The 27,957-nt window shown below is 36.0% G+C and overlaps 1 protein-coding gene across 1 annotated transcript in view; it reads left to right on the top strand.

Moving 5' to 3' along the window:
* ANGPT1 (angiopoietin 1) overlaps positions 1 to 16,106 on the top strand; it is a 153,070-nt gene extending 136,964 nt beyond the window's left edge. The window contains exons 8-9 of the mRNA XM_021546436.4: positions 5,562 to 5,692; positions 13,798 to 16,106. Of these exons, the coding sequence (XP_021402111.1) occupies positions 5,562 to 5,692; positions 13,798 to 13,958 (292 nt within the window). The 3' untranslated portion in view covers positions 13,959 to 16,106. The remainder of the gene's footprint in view (positions 1 to 5,561; positions 5,693 to 13,797) is intronic.
* The last annotated feature ends 11,851 nt before the right edge of the window (positions 16,107 to 27,957 follow it).

The following is a 27,957-nucleotide window of genomic DNA, read 5'->3' as shown; positions in this document are numbered from 1 at the left end:
GGCGCCCAGGCAATCTATGTGTAATCTGGGCAAGGGCACTGGCTAAGATGCCTCTTACTCTACAGTCTGACAGAGTTCAAACTCTCAGGGATCTCCCTGGTCACCACAGATGGCTCATGCCATTCATCATTTCCAGCCAGGAGATGATCTTTCCACTGATTTTAAAAACTAGCAGGCACAGGGGTAATTTCCCTTCATCGTTTAGTGGGAATATTAAATTATGAAAAAGTTAGGGTGTATAGGTAAAATAACAGGGTTAGGATTCCCAGATAGTTCCCACATTATATTTTGTTCCATGTCTAGCCAGCTTTTGGCAGACATTTTAGTTTCAACCCCAGTGACAGCAGTATTTCTCCAGAGTGATTATTTAGATTTTTTTTTTCTCTTGTTCATAACATGTCATCATTGAATATTCATAAGATGTTCTTATTACAGAGGTGATTTTGCTATTAATGGACAACTGCTACCATTGGGAGGCTTGGTGAGATTTTGCAATATGTTCAGGAAAAGGCGCATTGGCAAGAATTCTAACTAACAATATTTAATGTAGATGTGATGTCTTATTAATTGGTAAAAAAAAAGGGGGTTTAATTAACAAATTTTAATTAAAAATAATAAATTAAAACATTTTTGGTGGAAAATAACCCCAAAACATGTACTTAAAGTGAAGCTGCTCTCTGGTTTTGTTTTCTTTTATTTCTTACTTATTATTATTACAATTAATGTCTAGACTTAGGATACTCTTAAGTATTATCTCATACTGGGTCCCCCTAAGTGGTTGCAGTCCAGTGGGCTTTGGTTCACAAAGGGACTTAATCACCTAAATTCCATTATGAATGGAATTGTTTTACTAACACAGCATTTCATGAAACTCTACCAACTTCAGCATCTTTACAAGTGGGTTTAGTTTCAGAAACTTAAGCTATCTAAAATTTAGATGCAGCTGTGAACCAGATGGAAGATGCAAGTTAAATCCTTCCTCAACCTCAAACATTTCTAAACTAGAGGGCAAAGTAATGTCAATCACGTGGGTTTTAAAAACAAAGATGTCTTTCACATGCCTAACATGCAGAACATACCTAAGTGGTGACCAGCAGATTAGAAGGAATGAGATGTAAGTGCCCTCTGTTCCTGTCAAAGTTAGGAAAAAATAAAAACCCAGCAAGGAGAGAGATCAGAAAAGGGAAATCTGGGTGCAGGATTCTGATCCCCACGCAACTATTTTTTTTTTCCATGACCATTTCCATCAAAATTAACAACCCCTCCTTTGAGAATGGATCAGAATCTGGGATTGTCTCCTGCCATGTGGGATGAGCAGGCTGGAGAAAGGACATTTTAGGCTGCAGAGACAAAACTGAGGTGGGAATTTGGAGGCATCCCTTTAAAGTATTTCCCAAAGGCAAGTTTTGTTGTGTCCTCTCCATTTATCTGCTGAATCTTTTAAATCCTACTTCAAGACTCTTGGTTCTCCATATTTAGCTGTTAAGGATATTAGGCCATTACTCATGTTTATGAATTCCACTCAAGGAGATCTCTGCTAAGATTTTTAGCATCATTTGTGGCAATGATGAAATTTGCTCTTAACTCAGCATATTCAAGAGATGCACACTGAGGTGGTTGAGATGGTTCTCTACATCTCTTAATCATGGTTGTTCATGTTTGCAGTAAGCTATTATCTTGTTTGTTTACAAAGTATTTCTCACCAACAAAGATGGATATGACTTTTTAGCGGTTTCATTGAGAGACTGCTAGAAGTAAAGGACTGAGTGATCTCTAGCAACTCTAATGGAAAAAAAATTAGAGAAAACTAGCTAATATTAAATTCTGGGAGTACTACTGAACTCTCACTCATTCTAGTAAAAATAAATAAATAAATACAAAGTTTAAGGTTAGATGTTTGATATGTAAAGCACTTCATCAGAAACTATTTCCTGCACTTTTTGTGATATTTAGCACACAACTTTTTCACATGGATTTATGATTCCATTTTGTTCTTCAGAATTTTTTATATATCATTCCGTATGTTGTAATTTTCACAGCTGTATGTTGCAGAACTATACAATTTTAATATTTATTTGTTATTTATTGGAAATCATTGCAAGTTTATCTGTTAAAGTCTTTAAACATAGTATGAAGATAGTTAAGCTGTATATATTTGAATGAATGTGAGATCATCTAATCACTGCAAAAGCAAAAATTTCTTATGTAAATTTAAAATGTCTTTTCAAGCTGCCCTCCAGTTTATGTAATATTTTTAGATCTACTCTTTGCACACAATATACCTTACTTTTGTTTCAAGGGACTACAGATAGTCAAGTTGTGTCACACAGTAAGAATAGTGAAAAGCAAAACATCCTTAAGAATTCTCCTTCCCTATCTGAGAAATGAGATCCCAAGCTGCCTTTTCTATAATATCACCAGAAAAAATTCAGAATGCTCCTAACATCCATGGTAGATAAGATGTAACGTTTGCAATTTTTTTTAAAATTTGTTGTTTCTTCTTAAGTACATCAACTATGAAAGTTGCTAGTTTCTAAATGAGGGCTGCTCTTTTCCTTGTAGTAAATTTAAAATTTCATTTAAAAAGTCATCAGAATTCCTCAAAATTTAATAATAAAATGAAGTATTTCTCTCATTCCTATTTGCTTATTATTTAATTGCTATTGCTTATTTGTATATTTTTCAGTTTCATTGTATGCAGATAAAATAGATTTGTTCTTGCTTATATGAGTGTGAATTTACTTTCCCCGCATTTTGAGCAGCATTTCCCCTACTTTTCTTGATCAGAATTTTCTGGCTGTGAGCAAGTGGAAAGACTGGAGATATACTCTTAAAAACGTTCTTTGACTTTTAACCAGTAATGAGTAGCTTTTTATTCTTAATTTCCTTTCTTTTATCTCCAAGAACAACCAAGAGGAACTCTACCTTGAATTGCCATTTTTTATAAGGGAGGGAAATTGTGTCCTTGTAGTTATCTGAAGTTTATTTTAAAGGTTCATTCCTACAAATCTGAATCTGAGAATATTGAATAACTAGCTAGGTCCACGTAGTAAGATGTCCTGGGAGCTGGCGGGTTGGTCAGTTGCCTTGCTGCTGTGCAGACTGGCAGTCTCAAGCCAGGCTGGTTTGCACCTGTATGGCTTGAACTGAAGCTCCTGATTGCTTCAGGACCAGTTCTGGGGTTTGGCTGAGATCTGATTTTGGGGTAAAGTAGTGCCAACTTTGCAGTGGCATTTTTTCCCTAACTGCTGGGCAATGCCAATTCAGGGAGAAAGCCCAAAGAAGCAGAATTGCTGTTTCAACTGTGGTTCATCTGCACATGGCTGCAGTATAAGCACATTAGAGTTCAGAGCCAAGTTAAGCTTTATTCTTTTAAAGTCACCGGAGACCTACTAGACAAATTATGTTGAAGAATAGTCAAACATAACTGACAAGATCTAAATCTGTGATGAGTGGAATATTTGTAAAATATCAGGGAAGGTAAAGAGATTGTAAATAATCCTGATGCCCTCACCCTTTGGGGAAAACATTGTAATTTTTTTCAAGTAATAAGTAACAAATAATATTTTTTCATTATGCTTTATGTTTTCTTAGATTGTACTTTTCTTTTTTTTTAATTGGACTAAGTGCATTTTATAGTGCTGATTGCTAATTAAAATGTCTGGCTAGCCTTCTCTTTCTTATTTAAGTAAACAGCATTTGCTTTTTATTCTAACTTTATGAGACTTCTGTGAGCTTTGGTGTGGCTGATATAATGAGGATGTATGGCTGTTTAAACTCAGATCATAGATATCATGTGACAAAATAATTTTTCTATCAGCACAACCTCAAGAAAGTTTATTTTGATCTGCAAAATATTAGGTACAGCCCAAAAAACAAGGCAAAAGTCCAATGAATGAAGATGGGATCAATTCCAGCCTTTCATTTGTATTAAACAAGGAAATGGACAAGTGCAAAGACAGATCTTAGATTAATCTTGTCTAAAATAAACATCCTTTGATAGATTAACATGGTCATTACAGGCTAATTTCCACAATGATTGGGCAATAGCATAATGCAACAACCTTCCTGAATTCCTGTTCCTGGGTTGCTTCTTGTTAAATTACAAAGGATTTTCAGGTTTTTTTGAGGCTTGTACTTGGCCTTATCTATTTTTGTGCTATCAGAAGGTATTTAACTGTGCATGATATTTGTATTTAATCCAAAATGTTTTGAATGTTTATGTGTGTGTAGTTATCTATATCTATATATACAAAATCTGCTCTAAAGATTGAGTCCAAAGGTATTTAATCATCAGCCTCAGCAATGTAACATTCAAAATTAAAATCAAATTAAGATAGGCAGTGTAACTACTTTAAAAGGATAAACCTGACAAATCCTTTTTATTACTAATCTTTTTATTTTTAAATATTCATGCTGATCATCTACTGTCTCAATTTTTAGAGTTGAACAAAGGACACATAGGAAGAAACTCATTGAAAATTAGGTGAAGTTCACATCAGTCTACAAGTGTGAAACTCTGTAGGTTGCTAAATTCTGGTTCTATGCTTTCGCATTTTTTGTAACCTCATCAGATACATTGACAAGGCTTTTCTGTAATGAATTTCTGTGACAAGCCAATCAGATTGGCTTTGTTTGGACCTAATATCCACAGATGCATACAAAACAACAAAAAAACCCCAAAACTAAACCAACAAAACCCAGCAGCCATGCACTTGATTAAGGAAAGCTATCATATGGTGCCCTTGCTCTCATAAGCAGAATTCAGCTACAAAGTTCTGTAGGAGAACCTGGTTTTATTTAAATCTCACTCTTGGGACAGACTCTCCTCATCCTAGAAAAATGCCAATGGCTTAACTACTGCTACTACTGTAGACTAGCAAGGTTAGGAATGTTTTTTACTCCTGCTGTTACTCTCCTCTCCTCTCCTCATTGTTGCAGCTGAGCTCTGGCTCCTGATTGTGGTTTCAACTAGTTGAATTCTCCTTAAAAAAAAGTAATGTTTTGCATTGCAAATTATGAGGACTTTTGTGGCTTGAACTCTAAGTTATTCTTAATTTGTTACTCAGAGACAGCTTTGGCATTATTGGGTTGTTGGCTTGTGCTGTAAATGGTGGAATTAAAATTTCTAAGGCTGCTAAAATCCTCTTCCAAGCCCAGGCATTAATAACATGACTCCTGTAAACTGGGGTTGCTGTTTCTGTTCTGCAGGAAAGAAACAATAAAAAAAACAGCTACTCAAGTACTCAGTTATTCTGCCAATGTATTCCAGATAACTGGGCACCTCTTCTCACTCCTCTCTCACTCTACGTTTTAGTCTTTCAAGTTCTGATACCTTGAGCTTGGTTTTACTGTGGAGGAAGGACTATGTTCTACTACAGATACTCTGAAAAACCCTAAATGTCCCCTTTTAACACCCAAAAAAATATTGAGCTAAAACACAAGAGATTCATGAGATTTCTGGGTGCAGTTCATACAAAGCCAAGTTGATATGGAAAAAATCTGCATTTCTTATCTTTCTTTTCTATTTTGGTGACCCTGATTGTTTTTTCTTGTTTCAGACTCTATTTAAAAGGTCACAGTGGAACTGCTGGAAAACAGAGTAGTCTGATCTTACATGGTGCTGAATTCAGTACAAAAGATGCTGACAATGACAACTGCATGTGTAAATGTGCTCTCATGTTGACTGGAGGTGAGTACAACTGACTCTGAAAATATGTTGCATTAATAGGAATCTACAGTGTTTTCCTAAAGCAACCATAGATTAAGTTGTTTTATGGATGCATAAGTCCTGAGTGAAAATTTATTTTGTTATTATTACTGCTACTTTTTTCTATACATATATTGTCATAATGTCAATACCTCTAGATTCCTATCAGCCGAGAAAGAATCCTTCAGAGATTCTTCAGAGTGTACTTCAGCACTGAAGCTGTTGCAACAATGTCAAAGAGGAAAGCATAAGTTAGTGTAATTGTTTAGGCAAGAAAGGCAAAATAAAAAAGATAAAGATAAAAGATTTAAAAGGTGGAAAGAAGTTTGTCAGACATTGGAAAACAACCAGCAAATAAAGAGTGACATGGTAAAGTTTAGAAACAATCAAAATCTAGACTTGTAATACATTATCTATTTCACTTAGGGATGTGATCCTGTTATTAAGATATTTATAATTGTTAAACTTTCTCTGTTAGGTTAGCATAATGCATAAAGACACTAAACAACTAGTCCTCTCTCCTGTGAAAGACTAGACCTGCAACCACCTGTTTAAATATGGAAGGTTTAAGCTGATGTCCTTTGTGAGCTCAGTCAAACTAGAGAAAGAAAGAAGAGCTGAGGTGGGGAAGAGCACAGACAAGTTTCACTGGGACAGTTTAAAGACCCAAGTCAATTTGACTCCCAGCAAGTATAGTTTACACTGTATAGAGTATAGTATATGATTGGTACATTTTCCCTCCAGCACAGAGAATGAATATCTGATATTATCTCTCCATTCAGACTCCTAATGCTCCAAAGAGTGAGAATTTTCTCTGGAAAATGATAATTAATCCTAGTCCCTATATGGTCTAGTTCATTTTTGTCTCTAAAATACCACATTATTGCAGAAAGCTTAAATTAGGATTCTTTGGTTTACTGACTGTATGACCAAGAAAGGCCCTTTCTCATCTTCACATCTGATCTTGTCTGGAGACTCTCTTTCAGTGATTTCTAACTCCCCTGGAAAAAAATTCTGTAGTATGTACATTTTTAAATATTTTGGATCAGACTGTTAAACCTGTATTATTTGTGGTTACTGGCACTCACTCTGAATTCAGCTGAGGTCACATTCAGGTACATAAAAGCCTCTAAAACAATCATCTGCTAACAGAAGATGGTTTTGTATCATTGAGAATTTATATCACATGCACAACCCAACTCCTCATTCTCTTTCTCCAATTAGAAGTGACCCAGTTGGGAAAGTCTTAGGGATATCATAGTAGAGTTATCATGGGAAGCTTCTTCCAGTAGACAGGTGATAAGACACTACGTTTTCATTTCTATAAAAAAAATAGAACCTAACCAGATAGATCTGGAGACAGAGAGTGGATAAGAAGTCGGTAGATTATTTTAATTAAAGCTGTTGTCCTTTCCCTTTGGAGAACATACTAAATTAAAGTGTGTTACTTCCAGGGCAGACCAGAGTCTAGGGAGAAGCTCTGAGTGTGGGTTGTGTCTGTGCTGAAGTGCAGACTCACTCACATGTCTGAGCTGCCTGGAAACACCCCTACTCCTGTCAGCTGCTTCTGGGAGCTGGGGCTTTGTTTATTTTCCTGCCCTGAGTTCCATGACAGGTCAATGCCCTGCTAAGGTCAGTCTGCTGTTGAACAACCATTCCACAAGGTTCACATATATTGCTGCAGCATTCCTGTAAATCAACAGCATAGCCACATATTGGAATTTACTGGTACCAAATGAAATGAATAGGGAGGAAGAGAGTGAGGAAACCACAAGTTTAGCAAATCACCACACAGTAAAAGGAGATGCAATTAGTCTTTGGAGACAGATGAATCTACTCTTTTGGCCTAGACTCTGCGTACTGTTCCTTTGGAGACAGGTTGTACAGCACTGTAATTTGTAGTTCCTCAGGAAAGACTTTAATCATGCTAGAGTTCTCCTCAAACACTCTGCTATGCTTTTCTCCTTGAAACAGCTTTCTTATTCTTGAGAAATATCAGAATTTAATTAAATACCAAAACATCTTTTTAGGGAGTATATTTCAGTTTTCTACCAGACAAAGACTAATTTAGAAAAGTAGCAATGATAACAGGTTTTGGAAAACCTCTTTTTCTTTCCCCAAAAAGATATCAGAATGTTAGTTTTGGCAACATCACAGAGAGCTCTTTAATGATGAATGGTATGAAATCTGCAGGCAAGTTTCTAGCTATCTTGACAGTTTGGTTGAGTCTGTTATCTCTATGAGGTGAAATGAATATATTTATGTCAGGAATAAAGGCTGAGATAAGCCAAAGCTCAAGACTGTGATATGGTTATAATCAAGGCTGAAAAAAAAATATAAGGAAAATACACATTTGTCTCTGTGATCTTGCTAGTTGTCAGTTTTATTTGGTCTATATCATAACTATTATTCTCTCCTCCTCTCATCCTTCTTCCCTAGAATGAGAAATTAAATACTAGGAGAATAATAGAGAAGTACCAACAGTGTATTTTGTGTGTGTCTTTCTTTGCTTCTAAAGAGCCCTGCCATGCTACTTGACTCTACCTTTACATGGATTTTAGGGAATGCCTTCAAAATTATATGCATGAGCTGGATTCTTAACCCCTCTAAACTGTCATCCTTTTTAAATGTTTTAGCTGCTTTTTTTGACTTGGAAAATTTAATCTAAGCATGTTTGCTTTATTTTAAAGGAAGACAAATTTTTCATTCAAATAAGTTCTTAATTTTTTTCAATATCTTAGGCCAGTAAACTAAAAAAAAAAAGTTATATATATGCATATCCCCATATTATTTTAAGCCTTAGTCTGAAGAGTGCCCCAATGAGTTACATACACAGCTTTTTTGCAAGAAATGACACTAAAAATACAAAAAATTGTCACCAGAATAAGTCTATGAGTAGAAGTTCAAAATACTTGGATTTCCAATAGAGCCCTTAACATTTAACATATCTGGATCAGATTCCTGGGCCAAATTCCCATCTGTTTTGCCAGATGCCACCTGTCAGCTGAGCCCCAAATTGTTTGTGAAGTTGTTTTCCGTCACTGGAAAGTGACTTATGGTATCTTGGCTCACCAAGAAAGAGTTTTAAGGTGATTTTCTTTGCCTGGAATTCACTGCAGTCTGAGGTGTTCACAAAGTTTACCTTGCTTCAAATGAGAAGTGAGAATATTGCTAAAGTTCTGATCCCTAAAGTAATTTGACAAAGACAGGGAGACTTTCTAAATTTCTTGCCAGGTGTGAAGCAGCATAGATGACTGAAATAAATTGTTTTATTTTACTGGAAGCAGATGTCCATCCAGCTGGAGTCTCCTGTCTCTGACAACAGTCAGAGGCATCAGAACATGATAAATACAGGCATAAGAACAATGAAAATAAATTATACCTCTCTTGAGAATTTTCTCAGTATCTTTTGAATCTCAGGAGCTTCCTGAGTCAGAGAAATACGTATTTAGTAAACACATATTTATTGAGCCTCAATAGATTTCTCATCTATTAAGTCAGAGGTTGCTCAATGACTCGAAAACCACGTTGCATTCACTACCTGTTGTTTCACTGCTTTTTTCTCTAAGTGGTGAATTGTATAAATATCTGCCAAGAAGAGTATGGAAGATTTATGTCATGACTTGGAGGGAAGTTCTTGCCAAAATACAGAAATCTGTTCATACACTCCAATCAGAAAAGCCACGGTTTTTCTTATCTTCTCCTTGAAACAAAATATTTGAAAGAAACAATGGCAGGACACTTAAGAATATCCAACCTGAACTCCCAGATATGCACATAATTACATAAAAAAGCACAATTTTAAAATTTTTATTCATATTCCTGCTTTCATAAAGTAGTTGCTCAGAAAACATAATTAATGAACTACCATTTATACTGCCAAATATTTTTATGAAAAAATATAATAAAATGGTTAGAATAGTATTTGTTTTCTTGTTTTAAATAATAAAATATTTAATTATACATATGATTATGCAGAACTTCAAATAAAAATATTACTATATTTGTATGTTTATCAGGGTTAAATATGGGCAACTGTAATACAGTGTTAGAAGATCTTCAGGAAGTGACCAACTTTTGATGTATTAGAACATAGTCACCAGTCTGCAAGTTTCATGTTATTTTTACCTCATAAAAAGGTCCCTATAAAAGGGTCTGCATTATCCAGTGGATATGAAAAGCTGATGCCTTTTCATCTTATATCCTGACAACTAATTTCTAATTTAATCTTCAGATTGTCAAGTGGTAGTCTGGTCAATCCAATACTCTAAGGAATAAAATAATATACTTTGCATCTTATTGAATGGCCTGCACTGATCCTGCTGCATTTAGAGACATTCAGTGTTCTCAGGAGGGAGAATTGAGGTGTAAGAGGAAAGCATCTGCCATCAAACGTGCAGTGTTTAGACATTCTATTATTTTAGAATGTAAAAGTCAACTAAGAACCTCCCATCAAACCTGAGCAATCATTGCAGTTCCCAGTGAGCACCAGCCTGAGAGTGCACTCATGAATTGATGAGCATTAGGTCACTAAAAAAGAATTTTACAAGCATACATGCTTAATTGCAGTTTATACAAGCCAAAAAAGCAAATCTGTTAGCTTTGGCATACAAAAGGCCTTTTTTAATATTGCTTTGACAAAGAAGATTCTATCATGTAAAAATTATATTTGTCACTTCAGAAAACCATTATAAAAGATGCTTGTGGTTTTTTTCTTTTAATATTGTTACTCATTTAAGAAAAGCCCCTTTATTAGGTATTTCTGCAAGAATTTGTGGAAATTATTTTAATATACATTAATATTCAGTCAAAGATATTGTACAGTTTAGCTATAGTATAGTCTGAGATAGGTAGTTTAAGCATAAAAAATATATTTATTAATGAAAAGAGCTGACATGAAATTTAATAAATTCCCTTTGGTTATAGCAACATGAATTAAAGACCAAAGAACAACAATATACAATATGTCAACCTACTTTAACTGTTCCAGAAGAACAGCCATCTACAGTGAGGATTCATTTCTATTCGTATAGCTGAACTTTCAAACAACTTATCTATGCATTATTTAATTTATATTTTGTCTGGAAAATATCTTTTATGACCTAAGGATTTTTCTTACAAACAGAGATGGTAGTGCTGCTTGTACTATACAAGATATTTGAGGTGGGCTAACTTAAAAAATTGAATTTGCCTTCTGTTCAAATATGTATTTAGTGACTCTGTGATCACAACATCTTGAAGAAACTACCTCTCTTTCTGAATAAAAGCTCTCTTAAATGTCTCATGAAAGCCTTCTTTTTACCACTTCACTTTAAATTCTTGCTTATATTATTATTTCTTACAATGCCCACTCTTCATCATTTTCATGCCTGATTCAAATATCCCATGGAAATTGTTGCCAAAAGTAATCTCCAAAGTTAAAATCTTACTGCGGTTCAAAGATGGCTTTATAATTATTTGGGAAAGCCATTACCTTGCAGAGAAATATAAACAAGATTATTCATAAGAAAATCCTGGCTACTGAGGGTCTTTCCTTGGGTCAGGCTGTCTCACATCTCTGGAGGTGTTTAATTTGATGTTTTCTGCAATGGCAGTGCTGCAGGTATATCTTTCAGAAACCTCTGGTTTACGTTCCCTCATTTCATCATAGCTACCAGGAAAATCACTGCTTGCGTTCCTCTTTCCCTCAACACACAAAGCATCTGCAAAAAATTTTTCCTTTGCATCCCCTCAAAGATGCGAGTTTCGGTGTTGACACATGCAGTAGGAAGCCTTGTGATAATCTGAGGCCCTAAGGGGAGTGAAGGCCTTTCAGAGGACTGCAGGGGAGCATGGAGAGAAATAACTATATGGAGAAAAAAAAAGCCACCAGGAATCAAAACAAAACAAAATTTAAAAAAAAAAGACAGTGAGAAAGTAAACCCAAAGTTTTACTGCAATATTAGGAAACATCTTTAAAACATTCATTCTCACTAACAAGAACAGTACAATAGAAAAAAATATCATTAAAACATGTTTTGAAATAAGTGCTTATTTAGAAGAAATCTATGATGAGAGGTTGGAGCAAGTCCTCATAAATGTTTTATAAAATTATTTGTTTCTTTGGCTTATTCCAATTTTTACATTGATTTTATATGGCATCACTGAAAACCGTCACCCCAAAAAAGACCATTTATGCCTCTATTCCTTTAAGATGAAATGGTAACTAGGTCAGCTTGCCATGTCTTCATCCCAACACCATAAACAGAACCCAGCTGCATCTGAGTTCCAGCTTTGAAAAATGAGGATTAGGATTTCTCTGTTTCATTTTGTCTTAAATTTCTACAAGATTATACTCTGGTTACAGTAAAACATCAGCTGTACAGCTTTCCCTTTCTTTGGTTATTGCCCCCTTAGGCATAACATTGAAATCAAAGGGAGGACAGCTGTACCAAAATAGAAAATTTTCAGAATTTATCTGGCATAAATTCATCCCTCAAGATTTCATTATGAAGTGTTACTTAAAAAAAAAATACAAAACACTAAGTACTTTCCAAAATCTTAAAAATTACAAGAATAGAAGCATAAAGTATGCAAATCTGAATAGAAATAACAGAGTTAGCACTGGTTCTGAACGCTAAGCACAATCAATATCATATCGGTCATAGTAGTAGTAAACCATAGATTAAAATACTTTCATATAATGCATTCATTATAGGCAAATAAAAGTCTAACCCCTAAATATGATGGAATTGGGGAATTCCCTGGGACATTGAACATTGTCTAAAAGGAGTTTGTCACAGTTTAATTCCTTTTCCAGAAGTCAAAGTAGAAAACACACAGAAAATTTTAAATTCTGCATTCTAGTGCACTGTGACACCTGCAGAATTCAGTATGCACTCATTGGATGATCAGTTTGCCATTACCAGTATTAATAGCAAATGCTTCACAAGGGGTCCTAGGAAGTTTACAATACTGTGATGTGCAGGCTGAAATACCATTTTTTAAAATTAAAGTAGCATTTAACTAAAAAAAGCAAAAGATCACTATCTGATCTTTATGATCTTATGTGCCTCATGACACAAATGTTCAATACAACAATTTTCCATGGAAAGATGCATAAAAACTGTGCTAAAGATTTACAAAATTATAGGTCTCATTATGAAAAAAGTCCCAACAGAAATCTTTCTGACAAATAGAACTCCTAGCCACAGATGTTAATACATTTTTGATATTGGGGATATTTGCTTTTTGCAGTCTGGGAATTCATTCTGCTTTTCTCAGTCTGAACTAAGCATCTTTCTCTTACTATACACAGATACTCTGCAAGGTGTTGGAGAGAAAATTCTATTTCCATCAAGGTATCCAGCAAAACTCCCACTACTTTCAGTAGAATTAGCATGTCACCTAGTTTATATTTGTTGATTTGTGTTCTGTAGTCTGGTGTTGCCAGGTTTCATGTTATTTGGAATTTTTCTTAAAACTCTAGGTCTCATGGCAATCTAAAAATCACCTAAACAAGAAAAGATCTTGGCAAGATAAACAAGAGTGCTCACTGATTAATTTCATCTTAAAGCAACAATTTAAAATAGGGCAATGGAGCTCCACAATTCTCATCATTCAGGTGTTGACAACATCTATTCTGGAAACGAAAGTAACTGAGCAGTGAATAATCATAGTTAAAGCAGTAGAAAAGGGCTGGTAAATAAAATAAAATCATGTTTATACTCAAAATAATAGGTGAAATGATTCAAAATACTTTTGAATTATGGTCTTTTTCTGCAGTTTAAATGAAAAATACAATACTGTCCAAATATGAAAACCACTTCATTTGTTTTTCATGTTCTTGCTTTTACTTCACATACTGGATATAAAACTAGAACGTGTTGGGATGTAATTACTTTTTCAATTCTGTAAATACATGTGTGCATTCTCCAGCACTGCTGACTATAGAATAGCACAAAAGAGCAAAAAAGGAAAATATGGAAATACTACACCAGCACTATTAATGAGCCATTTGCCAGAATTTCCTAATCAGATAAACCTAATACTTCAAAGTAAAATATTTAGTGCTCTTTCAGTTTAATATTTTGCCTTACCTGTTTCAGGGTGGTGGTTTGATGCCTGTGGCCCCTCCAATCTCAATGGGATGTTCTACACGGCGGGACAAAACCACGGGAAGCTCAATGGCATCAAATGGCATTACTTCAAGGGCCCCAGCTACTCCTTGCGCTCCACCACCATGATGATCCGGCCTTTGGACTTCTGAAGGAATTCCGCAGTGGGTCCTGGAGAAGCCAGGCTGGCACCGCCCTCAGCAGCAGCACTGTCCCAGTCGGAAGGTAAAAGCGAGGGGCTCCGAAAGCAGCGCGTAGGGATGGTGGAAAGCCGCTTCGCTGTCACTCCATAGCCTGCAAACACTTCCCAACAGCCACCCCATCTTCTGATTACTGCGGGGAGCTTGGTTTAGAAGAAGGTGGCTGAAATGATTTTCCAAAAAACTGGATTTGGCTATTCTGCACAAACTTGGTGCTTGCCAGCGGATGTCATTTTTTTTCTTTTTTTTTAATTCAACAACAGGATCAGAATTTTAAGAACTGGAACATATCAACCATGGCCTATTGAGTAGAATGTTATTCAGCAGTGAAATGCCAACATTATACCCATGAAAATGGATTACAGAGACACTTTTATTAAAACAAAGCATCCAAGTTGACCACTCCAAATATTGTTTTTCTTAGTGAACTGAATTTGAGCAGTGGATGGATTTATGTGAATCCCAGAATCAAATTATTTGTGCAAATAAAATTTTTTATTAAATAATTTAAGGACAGGTTTCTAATAAACTGAGTCAAACATATGAAAAATAGTAAGGATAATAAGCATAAATTCCTCAGTTGCTCTGTAGAGGTAAATCAGGTAATTGTCATAATCCTTGAGCTAGGATTTATAGTGTGATAACAAAAGTAGCTGTGTTTTTAGGTTTTTCCTTTCTTTCATTAAAAGCAGTCTGAATGTCATGTAGAATAATTAATGAAAGGTTTAAAGAATGTGAAATATTATCCAAGAGAAAATACAGGATTTTGCATGGAATTTTTCCATCAAAAGAACATAGGAAGGCAAAATGTTAGGGTATAAAAAAGTTACATAACTGCAATAGCTTAAGGCAAATGGATTAATTTTGCAGTATCCTTGCATGTGCGCAATTATCCTTAATTATTTTACTTTTTTTATTACATTTTTGTGAATATCAGAAGCATGCCAGTTCTACACAGTGCTTAGGCTACAACTATAAAAAATACTCATCAGAACTGTATAAAAAATAATGGATTGTGAACTTGTAAATATCATATATTTCCTGCAACAGTCATTTATTTTCTACAGGCAACCCTGAACCCACACAAAGGGTGAAAAGCCTCAAAGGATATAAATATTAAAGAACTTTAGATGACTGCTTACAGGTTGCTATCAAGTAATTTTGTTCTATTAAAATGCCGCAGAAGTGTGAGACTATTGGAAAAGATAAAAGTCTTCTAATTACAAGTAATAAAGTAATGGCTGGCCTATGAAGGTACAGACAACTCTTTCCATTTGCAGCCCTTTTGATTAACTCATATGAATAAAGTCCATTTGGGAAAGTAGTTCACAGTCATTCTAACATCTACTAGAAATGAAATGAAAAAGTTTACCCTACTCCCACTAAAATCAAAAGCAATGGTCTTATCAATTAAATTGGGACCAACACGGCACACAGAATCTGCACGTGGTGAGGTGTTTACTCATCTCTTTGTTGCTTTCTTCCATTTATTAATTTTCTAAGCGTAATGATAAATCTTTTTTCCCCTTACTTTTTTCACCTTTTTTTTTTTTAATTTAGCAGTTTATTTCTATGGAATAGAGAAAAACATACTTAGACATTTTTAAACATCTCTTCCTAAAAATCACAAGGTTATAGTACCACTGAGGGCTATTGCAGCCCCTAAGGGTTCTCTGATTTGGTTACAATTTGATTTTTGTTTCATTTTAAGTGGGATGATATATTTTTTTTTTGTGTAGTTGTATATATTTATATATATATTTGAAATAATCTTGACTAAGGGTTAATTTGAAATTTTCTGCTGAATAAGTTACCAAACTACTCTTTACATAGCACTTTCTTCACAGACATGTTTTGTCCCAGTTTCAGCAGGTTTTGTTAATGGTCTTCATTAATGTGCAAAATATGCAGTCTATCTTCCACCCCAAAAAACAGAGTTTTGCAGGTCTCCAACTTAAGAATACCATTTTTGCAGATCCTATTGCAAAAGGCAAAACACATTTAAAATTAAAAGCATGATAATTACTGTTTATTTATCTGGGTTTGAAAAAAAAATGTGGATTTGTTTTCCTATCCTTTATAATAAAATGTTTTACAAAATTGTGGAGTATGTGATTTTGCTTTGCTCTAAGTATAACTTTCTGTGACAGGCTGGTAACATTTCAAAAGTCACTATCTCTCTGTGTAAGAAATAGTACTAAGCTTGGAGAGACTGTAAGAAGGGAGGAACTCTAATTCAAGTTTATCCAGTAATTATTATTTCTAACTTTTCATAGCCATACTTCAATATTTTTCATTAAATTTCCTGGATTAAAATCATGTGACTATATTTCTTATCTTTGGTTCAAGTTGTACAACTCTCTGTCAATCTTTAAAATACAAGATTTCTTTTATTCACAGACAAGATGCAAATTGAAGTGTGATGTTTTCCTTGCCTTATGATGTGTTCTTCTGTCATCCATTCAATCATGTGTGGCAGTGACAAATCTCCACTGATCTCTTACCCAGAAATTCCTTCTGCTTCATTTGTATGCCTTTTAACACTACAGTGATCAGGTTTAGCGTCTCTTTGTAGCCAATTTATCCTCATTTTCCCAGGAATTTTTTCTTAATTGACCTGTAATGTTCCTTCAGGGAAACACAGCTTTTTGAATCAACACTAAAGGTGCAAGGAACTGTAGACATAAAAACACACTTTGCTCCTAAAGTTGGATAAATATGTACTGCATAAATTCAGGAGTTGCAATTCCTAAAAATGCTGTGTTTGGAGTTGATTTATATTAAAATCCTATTTGCCTTGACAGATAGTAAAAAAATAGTCATTGGTCAGTCATAATAGCAACTTTACTATTTACCCTTTACAGATAATTTCCTGATTTATAAAACAAGAATACACAAAATTTTGACAAACGAATAGTTATGTTTTCCAAAGCATTTTAATCCTCAATTTTTAATATCTTTTGAGGCTGGAAACGTTATTTAAATGTACACTTTCTTAAGTGCCCTAGCATGCAGTACTGTCCTATTAAGTAGGTAAATCATCCACATTTATAGTCATTTGTACAACTGTGTCCCAAGATAAAGTTCCTTTAAAAATCCTTCCAGCTATGAAAACAACTTTCTTCTCTGCAGACTTGAAGCTCAAACCACAGCTCTGACCATGCCTCAAATAATCTCGTTTGGGATTGGCACTGTTTCCCCTTCTCCTCTGGGAAGAACAAAACTGAAATAGCAATCACAACAAGAGTTTAATTCTCTAGGTAGACTCACACGTAATTTACAACCAGACTGTGCTGCAGTTGTGCCAAAAAGCATTCCTGCCTACCAGCTTTTCCATGGGCTGGACAGCTTGAGGAGAGAGGCACTAACCTGAATACAGCTTGCTGCTGCTGCTGCTCTGACTCTCATCTCTGGTGGGCACACTGACACACACATACAAATCCATACTTTCAGAGAAAACTTGACACAGGCAATCAAAATGATCTTGCTTAAATTTTAACTAAAGGAGCTATAATCTCAGGTAAAAAAATACATTAAAGGAGCCTTTGTCAAGCAGCAAGAGCAGGAAGGAGAAAGACAGGGTTGTGGGACTGTAATGAAGAGTGGGAAAACACAGAGAAGAGTTGAAAGGAAGGGATTACCTGTAAGACACAGCAGCTTCATATTTACTGTGCCATGACTATGACATATTTGGGAGCTCCATTGTCTTCTAGGAGTGTCCAAATCCCCTTTGCCTGGATCTTGCTTATATGAGTAGAAATCTATGGATATTATTTCTATTTATATGCTCTGAGTGGTTTGTTTGTCTGTATGTTTTTATAATCTTTGCACAGGGACCTATTTAGTATGGATTTTTGAGAAGACATGCTGCTTATGGTTATGTCAAGTTAGCTGTGTAGCAAGTTCTGTAAAAATGAAAAAGTTCCTTTAGAAAATATTGTGTTCTGCTGTGCGAGTTTCAAGTACTGATGATGAAATAGAACCTATGGTCATCCAAACTCTTGTGAAATTAGAGACTTTTTTCTTCCACTACATAAAATTTCTAATGCCCAGTGCAGTTTTCTGAGCCAGTGAGTTCAATTAAAGAACATTAAGGAATGGATATATACTGTAAATATGACTCCCAAAAGATATATTAAAGTGCATCAAGGCCTAAACACCACTCCTGTGTTTTGATAGAAAGAATCTTGTGCCCTTAAGTATTACCATAAATTTTCCTTCTCTTCTTACACTTCTCACCTTACTCCCACTTTAGTAGTGCCCCTATGACTCCTTTTAAACTGCTGGCAGTGTTTGCCTTTTGCTGCATGGAAGTAGTCACAGGAGGCAAGCACCACATTTAACAGATCTGCAGATGCACGTGTTCACAACCACACCACCACCTGTGGGGAGAGAAAATCACTCCCCACCAAACCATGGCTAAGGAACCTTTCTTGACACTTGTCATTTGCTCTGCAAGGTTGTGAAGTGGAAAATAAGGTGCACAGAAGTCCTTCTTTCCACTTAAACAGGAAGCAGATGCTTTGCCAGGTCAACTCATAAAGGGACTCCAGAAGAGTAACTCATAGGCAGCTTCTTGGACACAGTAGGAATGGAGGAGAAAAAAAAAAATCTCAAACAAGGTAAAAAAAATAGAGAATCTTAATACCCACTAAAGTGGGTAAGAAAGAGTTGAGTAAGGAAAATGTGTATTACAGAATAAGAAAACTAAGAGAACAAAGGAACCATATTAGGAAGCTGAAGGCAAGGTCAGCAAAAAAAGGCAGTCAGTCTGACAAAAAGAATATAGCAAAATGCCGAGGATGAAAGCCCTGGATAAGAAAAACTGAACAAGAATTCAGCAGAAGAATCTGTTAACAAATTTATTACAGCACAATTAGTATCCAATTAATTTTCCAAAGCCTAAAAGGAATAGTATCACCCTTTTACTTTCTGCTTTTATTTATTATTTACAGTGTAATGGAGGTACATGGGTAAAATCTAAAACCATACTAAAAAAAAATTTCCTTCTTAGATGAATTCTCACTAACACACTGCCTGAAAAACAGTTTTTAGCATGAGACACAAATCCACCAGTAGAACAATCAACTTTACATAATACTTACCCTTCCACTAAAAGATGTGATCTCCATCCTTTTGCAACCCACTTACATTTAGAATCATTTTCTACTATAAAGAAAAGTGAACATCTCTGACCTGATCTCATTCAGCTGCATTGTCAAACCACTGACTTATTTTGAGTAATGGAACAGAACTCCTGAATGTTTTTACTCCTGTTCCTTTGAAGGAATTTTTTCTTTCCTTTTTTTTTTTTTTTTTTTTTTTTTTTTATTTAAACACTTCTAGTTTGGAGTTCATATTCCATCGACCAGAGATGCTTATTTACTCCCTTTGATAGCTTCACTTAGTGCTATTTCTTCTGTAAAACCCCCAGGCAAAATTCTCCTGAATTAATGCAATGGTTCTTGTCGCCATCTTCTGCTCTGCCTTCATGGGGAGTCTCACACAGCCAGGAAACAACCCTGTCCTTTTTGAGGGGTTTCATTCAGACCTTCCAGGAATTCTGGGACTCCTGGGAGCAACATCAGTGCAGATCCTAGGGCCCACAAATCCTGGTCCTGGGTCCCACAAATCCCTGTGACCAGCAGCTGCCCACTGGCCAGCCACACCAGGGCTATCAGTACCTTCATCCAGGTAATGGGGGTGTCCTCAAGCTCCCCCTCCACCCCTCCTTTTCCCTCCTACCTGTTTCTCTGGGAACCCCTCTCTGTCCCAGAGCAGAGAGAAGCATGGCCCAGCAGCCACCACGACATCTCTTCCCATGGGGTGATGTCTCTGCACACCTACCTGCAGGCTGTGAACACTTTAAAGTGGCACTTCTGGAGACACTTTAGACTGCCTGGTCACAAAACAAAGACAATGCAAATACATCTCAATGTCTTTTAGAAGTACAATGGCATATAATGTCGCTATAGGACACGTGAAAGCACAACGCGAGCCACCTGCTATTTGCAAGGTAAAGAAGGAAGTTTATTCTCTGACTCCAACTTTTATACTTTCCCAAAGGTGACAATGGATTGGAGAGTGAATGGGCCACCTCTCCAAAGACATTGGACAAACAACTAGTACATCAAGTTTCTCCACCCCCATAAAAGAATGCAAAACAATATATTGTTTATAGAAATTGTGTGGGAAAGTTCTCCAACAGAATGTAAACTCAGAAGGCTTTAGAAAATCTTAAGAATCAGGGTGACATCCGAAGGCTTTTCCACCAATTTATTCTATTTATTAGATTAAGGAACCTGTGCTAGTTTTGCTACAGGAGCAGACAGTTTTCTAAACACATAGGTGAAGATGTGTCCAATATCCCTTGGTTTCAGCATGTTACAAAAGCTTTGGCATTAGTTTGGAGTTCTTAAGGCTTTGGGAAAAGACAGAAATAAATACACCAGACTTTGTCTTGCAAAAATAAGTTTATAAGGAAGAGCAGTTTTACCCAAAACTATGTGAAATGCAGAGATAGAACTGTGAATATGGGTTTATGAATCGAGTTTTAGGCAGGAACCAACAGCTTCTCATAACTTCTTTGTGAATGAATGACTTTTGCAAATTCACTTGACATCCACTTCTCCTGAATCTCCTTTCCAGACTCTGTGAGCTACCTCATAGTCCAGAGAAAAGAGCAGAAAATCTGCCTCAGTTTGATATAATCTAAAATATATTAAATGCAAGTATATATAAAATGTTGGAAATCAAACATTTATAGGGTGACTAACCTGTTCAGGTTAAGATTTTTTCATGTAAGTACTAAGAAAGTAAAAAATCAAAAATGCTTGTATTTTCAGTGCACTTAGATATAGTATAAATATATAAAATATATACTTTAAATAGCCAATGGATGTGTGGAGAAAATGATAAAGAACACTCATTCTGGAATAAGCAAGCTATCCTGTCAGCTCACTCAGAGATGCAGGGAAGCCTTTATCCCTGAAGCTTCTGCTGTTTGCTGCCACCTGTGGTTGGAAAAGAAGCTTTTCCAAAGATTAATTCATCCCCAGAATCAACCAAACATGCAATGAGAGAGCTAAGAAAAGGAAACAGAAGGGATCAATAAAAATGGTCAGGATGTCCAACATAGATGTCATAATGAAATCTATATTTAGGTACATGTTTTCAGTTTTAAAGTATTGAACTCCCACTGATTTCAGTTTATTCCAAGTGGATTAAAAATACATTGGGGTTTTTTTTAGCAGTGTAGACCCTCTCTAAAGAAAATAACTATATGTAGAGAGTAAAAAGTTGCTTAAAAAAACATGGGTGATGGAGCAAGGGGAATAACATAAAACAATTCTAAAAATCCATGTTGCATTTTCTCTAGACCAGTTAGGTATACAGAGCACCCCCATCAAGAGGCCTAAGGAAGAAGCAATAAACAGAAAGCCATAGTTCAAGATGGGAACTGAACTTTAAATGAAAAAACCCACATTAAAATAGTCTTCAAGACTAAAATTTGCAGCAGTTGTAAAGGTGAAAAACCAATTTCTTCTTTGAATCTAAATTTAACCAATTTATGCACAATCAGTTATCCTGAATGCTTTAATTTCTCTCTTGTAGGTTTTATATCATGCTTCAAGAATCACATTTCAATAGGGGTTTTGATTAATGAAGATTAATTAATTGGGAAATGAAAATATGTACTTATAATTTTATATTTTTAGCCGTCTAATTATTAGTCTGCTTATTTCAGTGCTTTTATTTACCCTGTTGTCATATTCAGCAATGGAAAAGATACTTTGTCTTTTCAAGAGTTCAAAAATTCCTTTTCCCCCCTTAAGTACACCTGAGTGATATTTGCCATGGGATGGTCCAAATTAGTATCTTCAGAGCAGCCCAAACTGCTAATCCTGTTGCCATACATAAACTATCTCATTTCACTGACCTTTCACTTTCTAGTGTTCAAACCAGAGTCGCACTGAGGTTAGGACTCACAGGTCACAAGGCCACAGATAACCTTAGATATTAGTAGGATTTCATGTCATTTCTTACAGAAAGCAGGAGTAAATCAGTATTTAGAAAGCTGGGGAAACCCATTGGTTTGTGTGCTCTTGTCCTCTTTGAGTTTCAAAGGTAACCAACTTAGCATCTCCGAACAAATAAAAATGAATGCAGTTGAAAGTAAACGAGAAGCAATTTGGTTGCCCACTGAACTCAAGCACTACAGACAAACAACCATTCCATGGCTGCCCCAGAGGTGCTCCAGCTCCACAGGCAGGTTTGATGGTGCCTGAGGAACAGCATGCAGGAGTTGGCACTGTGCTACACAAACAGAGAAATTTCAACCTCAGAACCTTGGCTGTTAAGAAGAATAGAATTACAGAATAGATATCCTTAGAAAAACAGCCTTTTGAGTGGTGGTTTAATGGCTGAAAGGCCATTTTTCACAGCAGCTGGGCCCTGGGCCTGTGGTTCAGTTCTCACCTGCTCTGCAGATGACCTGGAAGATTGAAGGTTCATGGAAAATGACACCAATATCCTTCCTGCCATCTTGTCTGGGTCAGATGAAGCTCTGGCCATGAAGGAGCACAGATACCACATCCCATGCTAACAAAACAACCCTTCCCAGGGTTATCACTATTATGCACCCTGAAGGGGCCCAAATCACCATCATTATTTCACATTCTTCTAGACAGACATTTCCACTTACGAGTTAGACACTGAAATGTTTTGCAGATGTGGTTCTAGCAGATCAGTTTGTTGACACATAGCAAACCTCACTGTTACTCAGTTGTGGAGAGCCCATTTTTACTTAATGCCTCAGATTTCTTAAATGGGATATTTTCCAGTTGACTACCCTATGAGCAGCACATCCAGGACCCAGCACTTTCAGACCATGTCACACCTTATGAATAAGAGAAAATTAATGTCCTCATGACAAACAGTCCTACTCCTACTAAACAAAAGGCAAGCTAGAAAAGAAAGTTGCTGTTCTTTTCGAACTACTAACACTTGTGAAGTGCATGCACAGTCAAACCGCTTTAGTTGGTTCAGAACTGCCTCCTGGCCATACCTTTTCTTCAGATTTTTGCTCTGTGGCTTTTGATGTCTTTAGCTCTTGGAACTTTGGGACAGATTCAGGACCTATCAAAATGGATTCTGAATTTGTGACCTTTAATCTGGAACATAATGTAAATAAAACCAAACCAAAACAGAATCAAACATTCTTCTTTCTTAACAAAAATGAAGTCAAGGGATGCTAGTTGGCTTTTTATTCTTTCTGTATTCACTTTTTTTAGAAAAAACACTCAACAAGGTTTTACACAAAATAGCAAGGCAGGGAAAACAGATTTTGTAGTCCATGAGATTTCTGCATTGTCAGTGGGAACATGGAGAAACTCTATTTATCCATGCACCTGTCTGAGCCTCTTGCTGGCATCACAAATCACCATATTAAACTGCTATCTAGGAAAGAACATGAGTAGCAACATACCAAGAATGTCAAAACACAGAATGGATTATCAAACAGATCTAATTTGTAATAGAAATTTTTATTGCTCAGTGAGTGAATTATGAGATTAGTGTCATGGAAGCGATAAACTTGGTATTCCACCAGGAAATACCAGGTTACCCTGTGCATCCCAAAGTATTTGTCTCCAGACAGTGCTCTGTCTCTGCACATTGTTATCAGAAACAATGATTGCACAGTAAGTGACTCCAATAAGCTGCCAGCAGGACCCTGCCAAAATGAAATTCCCTCTTTTGTACTGTAAAATGATCTTCACTAACAAGGGTAAGATTTCACCTTCCTTCTTCCATAAAGGCCACATCCCCAAAGGAGTCTTTTCTGCTCTTGTCATCTTTCCTTGTTTGCATTGCTCAGCTTTAAACTGAAGTTTCCATAGGTTGTCCTTCTCTTTTCTTTTTTTTTTTCTTTCTATAAAGTGTAGATGAAATGCTTTTAAATATTAACATAGGCATGTTTCTAAAATGGCTCCATTTATAAAGAACCTACCAACAGCCTTGTTTCAATTAATAATTTTGAAGTCTTTTTACTGTTTCTTCATATGATACATAAAAAGGAACTAGAAATTTAGCTAGATACATGTAAACTGCAGTTGCACTACTGGGACTGTTAAGTAGGTGCCACCCAAAGGCTTGTCAAGGACTGAGCTGGTTTTTTTTCAGGCTTCATACTTATACATCATGGAGCTAGAAGAAAAAAACACAAAGCCTCTTCTTTCCTTTTTTCAGTTTACTGTGAGTGGCTGGGCTCTAGGAACTTCCTATGTGCACTGGCAAGAGGGTACAGTTTGATAAGGCAGATTGAAAAGCTTCTTCTGGGGAAAAAGAAAAAAATTAAACATTCTCTCTCTAAAAGTCATGTAACTGGTTTGCAGTGTCTTGGAAAGACTGGTGAACACTTCAGCATCCAGGGGCATCTGGGTGGCTTGAAGATGGCTGAGGAGGGCACTTGTTGCCTGTTCAGTCTGGTCATGATTCTTGTTTACCCTCAAGAGAAGTTTTCTGGTGTCAGCCAGTTTTTGTTTTGCTGAAGTTGCTCTATTGCCATAATTCCAAGACCAGACCTTTTGCAGAATGATGTCCTGTCACTAACAGCATTGTTGGTGATTAAGGGTGTAAGAGCTGTCTTTGCAGAACAGTCAGTGCCTGGGTTATTCTCAGCCAGGACCTTGCTTATTCCATATTGGCTGCAGTAAATCCAAAAAACTGATGGGCAATTTCTCAAAAACAGTATCAATCCAAAGACTTTCTCATATTTCACAGTCTGTGAACTTTGGAATACCATACACTATTTTCCAGTGGAAATTTTCTGCTGAGTTGTGCTCCATCCTAATTTTATTTTAGACTTATTCATTTTACTTTTATATCCAGGTGAGACACAAAAGTTGAAAAATGAGAACCTACATGTGTTTAATGTTGGAAAAAGGAAAAAAACCAGCAGGCTGAGGAAATATTGGGAGATTACCACTGAGATATTCTTAGTAACCTGGATAAACAGAGTGGAGGAAGAGGAGAAAATGTAGCAATTAAAATGGCATAAAAGATGTCTGAGAGTGCAGGCCTCTCAGGTCATCACAGAGCTCCCATCACACAACCTCCTAGAAATAGTGGGAAAAGATGGAGTAAGACCACTCCAGAGACAAAGTTAAAAATAGTGGTGTGGCATTGGTGATTCTCAGTCAAAGAAAAGATTAAAAAAACAACTGACATGTTCTTTGTCTTAGGGTTACTGTTTCACTAAGGTGTGAAAAAGTGAAGGAGGAATTGGGAATGATCAGACTCTGAAGTCTGGGTCAGTTCTGTGGCCCACTGATTGCTATAGGCTGGACAGTCCCTTCATTTGCTGCTGATGGAGCTTCCCAAGTTGTGTTCACTGGCCCCCGTGCTCCCCTGAAAGCTCCTTCACAAACACACAGACTTGAAAGGAGAAGCAGCAATTCAGGAAGTCTCTTAACACAGCAGGGTTACATTTGCAATATGGAAGGGTTAGGATTGAGAACCAAAGTAGTTTAATTCTATTTTCAAAAATCAGTACCTAACGCAGGATTATCTTTAATGACAGACATGGAGGTGTCAAAGGACTGTGTCAGGTTTCAGACCTTTCCATAGTTTAAATTCCTGTGTTTAATCAAAGGTTAACTGAATCATTGCTGGTAGAAGAGTTACCTCAATGCACTGGTGTTGTGGGTGGCCTACAATAAGTAATCCCATATTCAGCCTGAAGTCTCTGACATGCAAAAATATTTCCCGTGCATGTCTTTGTGTACAGAAAATACATGTGACAGAATATACAGACTTACTCTAAGGGCAGTGCAAAATCTTTCTAGCTTACATTATTTCTTAACTGCTTTATTCCTTAGCTGAAACTTGATTTTTTTTTTTTTTTGGTTGTGACTCCTCTAAAATTATTTCCTATCAAACTGCATAAAATGAAGCAATAGCACATAGCTTTCTTTAATTTTTGAGTGTCAGAACTCATATCAGCAGAATTTCAATAATTTTGTAAAGCTGCATTTCTTATTTTTCCTACACAGCATATTACTTATAGAATAATACAGGAATTAATCTTCTATGAACTGATAGTTTATTGGTTTGTCAATACTCAGCATATATACATAAACAAGGACATAAAATAGAAATTTATTCATATCCTGCAGTTGAAACTTCTGTGGTTTTTTTTTTCCATCTCTAGTAACTAGTAGTGCAAAGAATTTCTGTGAAAAGAATAGTATGGCTGCAGAATCCATGGCTATTCTTTGTGTTCTTATGGAACTTTGTACGAAGTTTTGAAAAATATCTCCTTTGTTCCTTGATATGGTAACTTTATTGTTGTTCGGTTTGTTTAACACCTGGAATGTTAATTAATTACATTGATAAGCTTTCTCCAAAATATTCTTCTTGATTAAATTTATATTTTCTTACTTTACAGACCTTGTTTAATTATATATAAAATTTCTATGATATAACCTATAAAGGCTTGATGTATCTGACACTTATTCTAGAATTTTTTGGGTAAGATTTTGAAATCTAAAAAGGTGAACAATGTCATTAACTGAGCTGTTTTAAGAAAATTTAAACCTAAAAATATTTCCACTACAACCAAATATCAAAAATATGCTTATCTATTTCTACAAAATGGGCTTTTTCACAGATGATTTTCTATTAAAAAGAAATATTTAGGGAAGGGGAATTTCTTCTTAGAAATATTTGTGGCTCCACCTCAGAATGAAGGGTGTGGGTTTCCAATGAAAGATCCACATATTTTGGTATCATGGTGGAAGATTTCTACTTTTTTATAGACTCCTCCCTTTCCATCCCCAAAGTTCCCTAAGGTAATCAACAGTTAAATGCAAATAAGAAACAATAATTATTGGTTTTCTGAAAAGGAAATTGTGGGAAATTTTGAAATTTCTGCCCCTTCACTCTTTATTTTAGGTAGTATAAAAGAATGATTAAATTTCTGAAAGTTTTCCTAATTACTTCCTCTGTAATGCAAGCATAACTATTACACCTCTTCTAGAAACACAATTGTATAAGGAAATAAGTTGAAAACAGGAAGTATCCCTTACTTCAATTGTGACCAAGTGTCTTGTACAGAATTTAATGGAAAAAATTAGTATTTTTTGATTATTTATATTTTTCAGTAACATAAAAAGGGAAAACAGTGCTTGTCTCAAAAGATAACACAGGACTTGAAAACCATCCAAATTTATGTAAGCCATAAACTGGCAGTCAACTTCCTACTCATCACCCTGAAACCCTCAAAATGACATGGCGAAATATAAGAAGTAGCAGGAATCCTTTTACACTTCCAGGTGGTGCAATAAATGTTTACATATGTCTCCCCCTTTTTTTTTTTGACTCTGGTTTGATTCCAAACTCACCTTTAAGAACCCCACATGGAAATGAAATTTTTCATAGTTAAGAAAGCACAAGTTTCATGATAGCCTCACAAAAATCTACCCCTTCATTCAATGAGAAAAGGACATCCATTCCACAAAACAGAGTTGTGGCATTCTGTGTGGTCTAGATAGTTCGCTGAATTTCTTACCAGTTTTGGTCAAACATAAGGTCAGCCCTTGGATGTGTGACTGGAGAGCAGAGAAATCTGCTGGGCATCGAGGGCTGTGTAAATGGACTGCACAGCTAAGGCAGCCTCCCTCCATGCTGGATGCACAAGGACATTAAGAGAAGGAGAAACCTGCATCTGCTCTGTGTTTATAGACAGGCATAAAACGATTATTGCAAGACTTGTAGATAATATGATCCAATGTGGATACAAACCTCTAGAGTATCCAAGGAATTCATTTTAGTTTTGAGAAGGCTTTGATCTGTCAACATTGACATTTTCTACCCTAAATAACAATTAAGCCATTAGAGCAGTGTGACTGGAGCCAAGTTTTCTGTAGATTCCCACCGCACAGCAATAGAT

The sequence above is a fragment of the Lonchura striata genome, chromosome 2 (assembly GCF_050655825.1).
Source record: "Lonchura striata isolate lonStrDom1 chromosome 2, ASM5065582v1, whole genome shotgun sequence".
Lineage (NCBI taxonomy): Eukaryota > Metazoa > Chordata > Aves > Passeriformes > Estrildidae > Lonchura > Lonchura striata.
The sequence above is the reverse complement of the archived record's forward strand: the minus strand, read 5'-3'. Positions and strand labels throughout refer to the sequence as shown.